The 10,839-nt window shown below is 42.5% G+C and overlaps 1 protein-coding gene across 1 annotated transcript; it reads left to right on the top strand.

Annotated features, from left to right (window-relative positions):
* Positions 1-2,026: 2,026 nt before the first annotated feature.
* On the top strand, positions 2,027-4,645 carry LOC124698295. The gene is made up of 6 exons (XM_047230788.1): positions 2,027-2,121; positions 2,250-2,291; positions 3,318-3,482; positions 3,578-3,754; positions 3,942-4,151; positions 4,284-4,645. The coding sequence occupies exons 2-6, from the start codon at positions 2,274-2,276 to the stop codon at positions 4,512-4,514; spliced, it is 801 nt and encodes a 266-aa protein (XP_047086744.1). The 5' UTR covers positions 2,027-2,121; positions 2,250-2,273; the 3' UTR covers positions 4,515-4,645.
* Positions 4,646-10,839: the final 6,194 nt, after the last annotated feature.

The raw sequence follows: 10,839 nt of genomic DNA, 5'->3' as shown, positions 1-10,839 counted from the left end.
GGCCCGCCTAAACATCTACAATCCTATTTGACGCTCTTTGAGTCCATTAGAGTGCCGACGCCCGCATGAGGAAGGACATGGGTCTCGGCATTTTGTTGTTTCGACGGAGGTCGAGAGCCAGAAAAGAATGACGACGGCCGACCTCGCCAGAGCTGAAGACGGTGTGGATGGTCGTGATGTCGTTGTCGGGGGCGAGGAAAGGACCTCGCCGAAAACGGAGATGACGTGGTTGGACGTGGTCGTTGGCGGAGACGAGGAAGGGTACTTAGGGTTTCGGGTGCTAGGGTCTTAGGGTTCAGGTTCGGGTGCAGGGGCTCATCACATTCGTCTTAGGGTTTAGGGTGCAGGGGGTTCACCGGAGTTGGGGAGGCGGACGGGTTTAGATGGAGGCTTGGGTGGCGGAGGACCGGCGATTGGCGGCGGATGTAGGAGAGTGGTGCGGTGAGACACCGAGGGAGCTTGGCCGACGTAGGCAATCCTAGCGGCGGTGGCGGCTGGGGCTTGAGAACGCGGTGGAGGACCGGAGGTGAGGGAGAAGAAGACCTATGGGGAAGAAGGAGTTGTTGGGGTCGGGGCCGTCTTATCTCCCCTTGGGCACCGGGTCCATCTTATGTTCATGCTCTACAACCGTTGAATAGGAGCACACCTAAACTTCACTCTTTCCTGGTTGAAAAATGTGGTTTTACTTTCAAGAGGCCTAAAGAAAAAGGTACTTCCTTCAATTCCAATTACACTTGTCATGCCTTATTCACAAGGTCGTAGCCGTTTCTTAAGCACTATGCGACAATTAATATGGGCGAGAGGTTGCAAGTGTTTTGAAGTTTGCTAGTGCTAGAAAAAATAGCAGTATTTTCAAGTTTTCTCAACATAATGATTAATATATTTACATGTTTTAATTCATTCACAATAAAAATGTTTTTATTTCAACATATATATCAGCCTTCCTTTGAGCATAATTGTTACCTTCGGTAATTAAATATTAATCCCACCGTTCCAATTAGTTTGTCGCTGATTTGGATGTACTAATATAAACAGAGGGAGTAGATTAAGAAGAGTTGTTGCTGATTTGGATGTACTAATATGAAGTGAGGGAGTAGATTAAGAAGAGTGAAGTATGATTAGATACATCATAAAGTATGTTTTCATAGTATATATATTAAGTACTCTAAATGTTATAGTATTCTTTTCTATGCTTAGTAATGTTTTAAACACTCAATCTTTCCCAAAAATAACTTATTCAACTTCATGTAGATTTAAAAGTATATAGATATATTTTAGTTATAGATACATCCATACTATAAAAAATCGAGTAAGTTATTTTAGAGACCGAGCAACTTATTTTTGGGACGGAGGGGTATATGTTTAGGGGATGCAAAATATTCTTCAACCTATGCTAGTTAAAGATAAAACAATAAAGGAGTAACAAGAATACTGGGCCGGCCCAAGAAAGAATTAGGCAAAATCGACTCGCATCATACTCTCTCTCTATTTAAATCCCATCCCATCCCGCCTCTTCATCAACCTCAACAATCCGGATCTGCCTCGATGGGGAAACGCGCAAAGGGAGGGAGGGATCGTCGTCGTCTTGCCCCCGCCGCCCTTGCTCGTTCTCCTCCTCCTCCCCCTGGGACGTCGTCCGTCGGTTTTGGTGAGTCTCGGGCCTCTCCTCTCTCAATCTGAATGCCACACATACGTGAGTATTGGGAATGAGAAATGAAACCCTAGCCTTACCATATGCCCAGTGAGAACAGAGGGCTTTAGATGAGGCGAACTGTGCTCTCACAAAGCCAATTTGGATTCGAGCAATTCCCCAGATCCAAGAACCCTCCCCCCTTCCATCCGCGAGTTAGGGTGTGGCGGCGAAGGGATTAAGCAGTGGCACTGATCCGGCTGGGATGGGGTCCTTCTGCATCTCTAATCCGCTTCTGAATTAACATTTGATATCCATCTGAATACTCTACAATCCTGCCGCTTGCCTAAGTTTGCTTTACTTCTGTTTTTCCCCCAACAGCCCAATGGCTGGGGCATTACGGGATAATCTTGGTGCTCTTTGAGACGCCATCTGGATTTGCACTCATAAATTATGATGGGGTCAAACTTTTTCGTCCAAAAGCCTTGGAGGTTCCCATTTCCCCCCTCTTGCTTTCTTATTCTTCCCTTCTATTTATTTATTGATTGATTGATATACTTGCTTGCATTCTGGATTGTCGTCTTTGTCGCCCACCTAATTTTGTCCGGATTGATTGCAGAATATCTGGTCAGAATTCATCAACATGGATACGGCACAAAACGTCGGTACCTCTTATTTCTATCTTGCATCATATCCCCGTGTTCTTAAATTTATGTTTCATTCTCCCTCTTATTTGAAGAGACGAATTGAATGAAAACAGGCACATTCTATTGGCCGTTAGTTTTTTTTCTTTGCGAGTAGTCCATCAGTTGTTTACCAAATTATATGTAACAGTCAAAAAACACATCCTCATTTTGCTACCAGTTTGTGACTAGTAGCTGGCTAACTGCCAGCTAGGATGATTAAAGCCTGACATGATATTTGAACCGATCAAATACATGAGTGGGATCTGATACTCTTTTGAACAAGAGTTAGAAACTTTTGAGTAGTGCGGGCTTTATCGAAACCGACGGATTTCATCCCCCTGTTAGTTTCCTTCTCCAATTATTTTTAGTTCCTCTTCTTCAGAATAAAAGTCTTCAGTCTTTCCCCTATCTGTTTGTTCTATACTCATGTTAGTTCCTGCAACGAGTACTTCTTTGATTCCATCTACTACCAGATCTGACTTGATTTTTCCTCAAGAAGTGTTCCTAATAGCTTGTCAAGTAAAATGGACAAGAGATTATTCGAGCAAGCAGTGCACAATAGGAAATACAGGATACGAAGCTAAAAAGGGAAAATGTGACTGTAAATTGGTTAAAAGCGTTGACTCTATGTCTTCTTTACAGATATTGTAATTGTAATTATTCCGGGTGAAAAAGGTTTAACATATCAGTTAGTAAAGGGTAACCGGTTAAGGATGGGTATTTTGCCAGGAGCTTGGTAGTAGGATACTTCTACCAAACGACACAACTATGATATTTTTTTTAAAACAGCATACATTGCATTATCTTAGAACATGAACCTATTCTAAATTACACTGCAATAATTTGATAATGAGGACTTTCATAGGCTCCATCTTTACAGTTGACGTATACCTGCACATGCATCCTCTCTAGTCATGATTGAGACATGGCATAGTGTTTGATTGATTCTTTGTTTTCCCTGCTAAGATACATGCTTGTCTTGGTTTATCTTATTATATTAGGTTGCATTTTTTAAAGGATTTCAAACTTTCGAAGACAAGTCCAGTGCCATTAAGAGTATTGGTGTCTGTTCTAAGCTTGGTAAGATGATCAAGAGTACGCTCTGGCCTGGCATGAAACTTGCTGTTGGAAAACAGGAATATAAAGACATTATTGAAGCAAGTTTGGTGAGTGTAAACTTCCTTTGTATGTAAACTTCCCTTGTATGCTTACGCCTGTGAACAGTTTGACCACAATTTTGGCTCTGGATTTGTTTTGCCAGGGAATTCACTGCCTGTTTGATGAAGCTGTGCTGGAAGTAATGTGGGGCTTGAAGAACCTTATCAAGTTTTTAGTGCCTGATGAAGAATTAGAACTGACTAATGAGGACTGCCTCCAGATTAGCCAAGGAATGAAACTGGTCCTGGATCGTTATGGCTTTGAGGTTGATGCCAGCTTGGTGAGCTCGTCACTTCCTTTCCTGTGTCTGAGATGGTTTGCTCCATGTCATGTCCTGTTACACTTTCCAATAGTTTGTGCTCTTCCCTCTTCCAGCCACTGACACAAGTATTTGTACGATATTCTCGCAGAAAGCTTTGCCCTTTGTGTTCTTCTGTTGGAGATGAAATAGTATTCCTTTTACGCAGGTTAATTCAGGCATCATTGATATGGCATCTACCGTGTATGAGTGTGATCTTTTTGAGGATGCACGTGTTGCATCGTTGCAGAATGGTACCAAGCAGCTTGAAGAGGTATCAGGTATTGACTCTAAGAATTGGGATAGACTGAAACTTGCAACAGCTCTCAAGTTGATATGTTATCCTAATGATGAAATTGTGACTGGCGATTCAGAAGAGGTAAATCGTAATGTTTAGCAAATGTATTCTCAGGTTTCTCGAAAATAATGTATTCTTAGCTTATGGCTGTGCATGTGATGTAAATTTCTCGTTGCGAGCAATGAGTTAAAGTTAATGCATGTTTCCTTTCAGATGCTGTCAAAGTCTGAGGCAGAACAATTGGTGACTGATGCACATCGTTATAAATTTAAGCGCCATTGGATTTACTTGGAACTCTACAAAGAGTTTGTGTGGGCCCATGGAGTTAGGCGTCGGGCACTAGAACTGTTGGGTCCCATGGTCAAGGAGGCAAAAGAAGATTTGAAGCTGCAGCAGGGGTCCATGGTCAAGGAGGAACAGCGAGAAGTGAAGCAACATCCTTAATCATCCATTAACGGTGTTTGAGTGCATGCGCCTTAAATGGATGGCAGACTAGAACAGCTCAAAATGAACGCGATATGCACGCTTCAAAACTTAGCTGTTTGATTGCGTACGTGTCGCACTCGGTAGACAGTCAAGTTGTTTCAGTGTCAAGAAATTTTGGAACAATCCTTGTTGTTTCCCAAAAAAAAAACAATCTTGTATCTTCAACATACACAGAGTCATACCGACGGAATTGAGTCCCCGCCCCCCCTCGAGCCCGTTTCCCCCGCGCGGTGCCGATGGTCCTCCTCCTCACCCGTGGATTGTTGATGGGGTGGTTCCTTTCCTCACGGTGGAGCGGAGCGGTGGCGCTGGCCCTGTTTCCGGCCGGTGCAGCCTCGGCCCTGGTGATCAACAAGGTGGGCGAATGCGTGAAAGAACATCTTTCGGATTATAGTTTTTTCTGTTTGATGACAATATATGTGATACACTAATGTGCGTTGATATAGTGCAGAAATGATTAGTGGTTGAATTTTTGTTGAGAAACAAGAGAAAAGAAAGCAGGAAAGCATTCACAGACGGATAATCCGGGGTCTGATATTTGCAAAATATCCGGGCCATGAAAAACGGCTAAGGACTTTCGGGACGAGCTTCCAGTAGGCCCCTGGATCCAGGCCGGATATTTGGCGATATTTACGGGCAGCCGGATAATCCGGGGGTCCCAGATAATCTGGCACTTACTTAGGTCGGATAATCCGCCCCCAAATATCCTGCAACGGCTCGATTTTGAGAGGGGTATATATACCCCCCCCCCCCCATTCTTCCTCCACCTCAAGCTGCTCAATCCTGCTCAAGTTCATCCATCATTAGAGCCACTTCAAGAAACACAAGAGTCACTAGATCTCCTCCTCCAACCATCCAAAGCTCTTGATCTTTGAAGAATCGAAGGAGAAGACCCCGATCTACATCTTCACTGAAGCGATTTACATTTCCCCCTCATTTGATTGAGGACCCTTTGCTAGTGTTCCATTTGGAAACCCTAGTTGCTTGTGGTTGATTTGTTCTTGTTATTGTTGTTGTATTGTTACAGATATTGGGAGCCTCCAATTCGGTTGTGGATGTGTGCCCCAAGAACCTTGTAAAGGCCCGATTTTCGCCTCGAGGAAATCCCTTAGTGGAAGTGGGTTAGGCCTTTGTGGCGTTGCTCACAGGAGACCTGAGTGAGGCCTTTGTGGCGTTGGTCTGGCCTTTGTGGCGACCACACTCCTCCAAACGTAGACGCACTTCCCCTCAAAGGGAAGGAACTACGGGAATCATCTGTGTGTCTCTGCGTGCTCCACTCTCGGTTACCTCTATCCTTGATTGCTCTATTATATTTTGTTTAGCTATATCTTGCTTAGTTGTAGATCTTGTCATATAGGTAAATTCACATAGTTGCATATCTCGAGAATTTATCTTTGTGTCAAGCCTAAATTGAAAAAGAACTAAAAATTAGTTAGCACCTAATCACCCCCCCCCCCCCTCTAGGTGCGGCATATGATCCTTTCAATTGGTATCAGAGCCTCAGCTCTTATTTAGGGCTTAACCGCCTAAGAGTATGTCGGATGATGAGACTGCGGAAGGGGCCGCGAAGCCGGTCTCTATGGAAGATCTCAAGTTGATGTAAACATCTTTGAGATCCTCCATGGAAGCTCAAATGGAAAGTATAAAGATATATCTTTCAGGGCTTATAACACCGCTTCCCCCCGTCGTTCCCGTCGTAGAGGAAAAGGACAAGGGCGCTTTAGAAGAGGGAGATGCTTCGGGCTTACCCTCTTCTAGCAAGCCCTTGGATGGTGATCACTTAGACAAAATTAAAAACCCCAATGCTTCTCCTAGAGCGAGTATCGATGTGAGCTACAATGCCGTTCCTCCACCTTTCTACTCCCCCGATATCCCGGTTCCCCACCCTCACATAAACAATAGGGGTGATCCACCCAAGTTTAATGTTGAAGATTTTAATACGTGGGGATTTCAGTTTCGCTCTCATGTTTGCAGTGCCTCCAATGAACTTTGGAGAATCATTATGGAAGGTTACAAGCCTTACAACTCCGACAAGTTGACTAGAAGAGAAGAGGTTGATAACCAACTCAACTCTATTGCCTTGAACATGATTCAAATAAGTGTGGGGACAAAGGACTTGGCCTATGTTCGGAAATTCACCACCGCCAAGGAAGCTTGGGAGGGTTTGTCCATAATCAGTTCACGTGTTTACGAGCTCAGCTAGAGATGCTCTAAGAGCATGCGGTGACCCAGCATACCACTGCATGGTGTAGTACACAAGGCGTTGACATAACACAAGTGAAACACTGTTCCACTCATATTACATCTCTCAGAGTGGTACAACAGAAACATATGCGAGTCCAAGGTATGTCTAGAAGGATACACAAACTGTTTACAGACGATAAACACAGCCTCCTACTTTACAGTGAGGTAAAACTTCAAATAAAGCTCCAGAAGAACGACTCGTAGTCTAACTTATTGCTAACTCAAGCTTAAGAGCTACTTGGCTTCCTATAGAACTCTAGCTACTTAGGTGCTAGGATTAGGGAAAGGTTCTCTTCTATTACTAGTCTAAGTTTCCACTCTAGCTGCTGCAAAAGTTGGCTCCATTGACTTCTTTGATTGGACTCTTCATCTTGTTGTAGTTGACTCCTTTGTATTCGAGTTCCACTGTAGTTTTTCCTCCGGTGCCTTGATCTAAGAAGGGGGTTCAAATGGGAGGGAATGAGTACGAGCGTACTCAGCAAGTTCATATTAGAAAATAGGTGTATCATGCACTAGCTACAGCCGTAGACCAGAAAGTCATAGGCGAATGCAAGTTTTCGTAAACATTTCTTCAAAAGGTTTATTTTATTCTGAAAACTATGCCCGTCAGTCTTCACAGGTTGACTAGAACTTCACGGAGTTCCTTTCGTGCCGCGTTCGTAGTTCCCTTCCCGGAACAGGGAGTGACAGCCACAATTTGATACACTCTGCAGAGGTGCGTTACTTTTCCCATAAGAGAACTTATCCTTGTTGCCAACCAGGCGTTAACTTCATTAGAGGTTTAGTGCATAATAAAAAATTCACATGTTCAGCAAGGACACAATCATTCTTAACACTTCTGGACATTACCCAAAGTTACTGAAAGTTAATGGAACAAAGAAATCCACTCAACACAGTAAAAGAGGCAATGCGAAATAAAAGGCAGAATCTGTCAAAACAGAACAGTCCGTAAAGACGAATTTTTTAGAGGCACTTAACAGGCTCAGATGAAAAAACTCAAAACTAATCAAAGTTGCGTACATATCTGAGGATCACGCATGAAAATTTGTAGCATTTTACGAGTTTCCTACAGAGAGATCTACTCAAATTCGTGACAGGTAGAAATCTGTTTCTGCGCAGCAATCCAAATCTAGTATCAACTTTACTATTAGAGACTTTACTTGGCACAACAATGCAATAAAATAAAGATAAGGAGAGGTTGCTACAGTAGTAACAACTTCCAAGACGCAACAAAACAGTAGCAAAATAAAAACATGGGTTATCTCCCAAGAAGTGCTTTCTTTATAGCCATTAAGATGGGCTCGGTAATTTTAATGATGCTCGCGCAAGAAATAAGAGTTGAAGCAAAAGAGAGCATCAAAAGCAAATAAGAAACACTTTTTAAGTCTAACCCACTTCCTATGAAAAGGAATCTTGTAAATAAAGAAATCATGTAAGCATAATGCAACAAGCATATAAAGGCAACACAAGTGCAACTTCAAGATTCTCAACATAAAGAGGGGAAACTTAGTATTATTAAGATGCATATAACCATGTTTCCCTCTCTCATAATAACTTTCAGTAGCATCATGAACAACTCAACGATATAACTATCACATAAAGCATTCTTATTCACATGCATAAAAGTATCATTACTCTCCACATAAGCATAGTCATTACTATTAATTGTAGTGGGAGCAAATTCAATAAGATAGCTATCATTATTATTCTCATCACCATAATCATCATATATAGGAGGCATACTGTAATCATAATTAATTTTCTCCTCAATAGTAGGTGGACTAAAAATATGATAGTCATCATTGTAATCATCATATATAGGAGGTAAAGTATCATCAAAGTAATTTTTCTCCTCCATGCTTGGGGGACTAAAAATATCACAACCAGCTTCCCCAAGCTTAAATTCTTCCATAGCATTAGCAATAATAGTATTCAAAGAGTTCTTGCTAATAACATTGCTACAACTATTTTGCAAACAAAGTTCCATGGGTTTTTTAATTCTCTCTTCAAACACATCATGTCCTAATTCAATATAAAGTTCATAAAGATCTCTAATTTTTTTGTTGTTTTCCATTAAGCCTAACTAGTGAAAATAAAAACAAGAAACAAAAATATATAATTGCAGGATCTAAAGGAAATACCTTCGAGCACTCACACACCGGCAACGAGTGCTAGGAAATAGCTTAGTAGTCGGAGGATGTGAATACCTTTTACCTTACCTCCCTGAGCAACGGCGCCAGAAAATAGCTTGATGTCTACGCACGCTTCTATTCCTCGTAGACGGTGTTGGGCCTCCAAGAGCGAGAGGTTTGTAGAACAGCGGCAAGTTTCCCTTAAGTGAATCACCCAAGGTTTATCGAACTCAGGGAGGTAGAGGTCAAAGATATCCCTCTCAAGCAACCCTGCAATTACGATACAAGAAGTCTCTTGTGGCCCCAACACACCTAATACACTTGTAAGATGTATAGGTGCACTAGTTCGGCGAAGAGATAGTGAAATACAAGTATAATGGATGATTGTAAGTAGTAATTACAATCTGAAATAAAGATGGCAGCAAGCAAACATGTAATAGAACTTGTTGGAAACGGTGTTTCGATGCTTAGAAACAAGGCCTAGGGATCATACTTTCACTTGGACCCTCTCAACAATGATCACATAATAAATAAATAACTTCTCCTCACTTGTGCTACTCTTAAACACTCTCTTGTTGGATAACAAACACCATTCATTGTGTAGGGCTACAAGAGCACACCTCAAGCCGGAGTAAACAAGCTCCACAACATCCGGAGTTCATATTAGAGTAACCTCTAGAGTGCATAATAGACCGTTGCAATTTAGACCGAGTACTAACATAGCATACACACTGTCGACAATAGCTATGAAAGAGGGAATATATCACATCAATAATATCATAGTAATAGTTAACTTCATAATCTACAAGAGATCACAATCATAACCTACGCCAAGTACTACATGATGCACACACTGTCAACATTACATCATGGAGGGGGAATAGACTACTTTAATAACATCACTAGAGTAGCACATAGATTAATAGTGATACAAAGCTCATGATAACATAAAGATCACACCATGGGAGAGAGAGAGATGAACCACATAGCTACCGGTAGAGCCCTCAGCATCGGGGGAGAACTACTCCCTCCTCATCATGGGAGACAGCAACGGCGATGAAGATGGCGGTGGTGTCGATGGAGATGACTCCGGGGGCAATTCTTCGTCCCGGCGGCGTGCCGGAATAGAGACTTCTGTCCCCCGAAACGGAGTTTCAAGATGGCGGCGGCATCCCTGGAGTCTTTCTGGAGTTTCGTCAATTGTTGTAGGGTTTTCACGTCGCGAGGGATTTTATAGGCGAAGAGGCGGCGCAAGGGGGTGCCTGGGGGGCCCACCCCATAGGGCGGCGCGCCCCCCTCCTAGGCCGCGCCAGCCTATGGTGTGGAGGCCCTGGGCCTCCTCTCCGTCTCCCCTTCGGTGTCCTGGTCCGTCTCGTTGAAATAAGATGTTTGGCTTTTGTTTCATCGAATTCTGGAATATTGCCCGAACAGCCTTTCTGGAACCAAAAACAGCAGAAAAAAGGAACTAGCACTTCGGCATCTTGTTAATAGGTTAGTTCCAGAAAATGCATCAAAACGATATAAAGTGTGAGCAAAACATGTAGGTATTGTCATAAAACTAGCATGGAACATAAGAAATTATAGATACGTTGGAGACGTATCAGGTTCCATTGCCCACCACATAGTCATATTCATAATTGTAAAGTAATATTTTGCTTTTCAATGCAGGAGTGATAAGTATAATACTTTGCATATAGTTTGATAAAAATAATCAAATGACATGAGCAAGCGATGAACTTGCCTTTCTTGACTGCAAGATTATGCAGGCAAAAACTTTGATACGTGATAACTCCAAATTCTGAAATACCATCATCGTCCGGTAAGGACAATGTTTAAAGAACTGGCAAAGATGCTATAATGCATAGTATGAGATGCAATCGTCCCGAGCATAACCTAACCCCGATGAT

Source organism: Lolium rigidum, chromosome 3, assembly GCF_022539505.1.
Source record: "Lolium rigidum isolate FL_2022 chromosome 3, APGP_CSIRO_Lrig_0.1, whole genome shotgun sequence".
NCBI lineage: Eukaryota > Viridiplantae > Streptophyta > Magnoliopsida > Poales > Poaceae > Lolium > Lolium rigidum.
Note: the sequence above shows the minus strand (reverse complement) of the source record. Positions and strands in the feature narration are given on the sequence as shown.

What these genes read in the sequence shown, in the direction of transcription:
- LOC124698295 (XM_047230788.1), top strand. An exon ending in ACATTATTGAAGCAAGTTTG is followed by an intron (nt 3,483 to 3,577) that starts GTGAGTGTAAAC and finishes TTGTTTTGCCAG; the next exon opens with GGAATTCACTGCCTGTTTGA. An exon ending in TTGAGGTTGATGCCAGCTTG is followed by an intron (nt 3,755 to 3,941) that starts GTGAGCTCGTCA and finishes CCTTTTACGCAG; the next exon opens with GTTAATTCAGGCATCATTGA.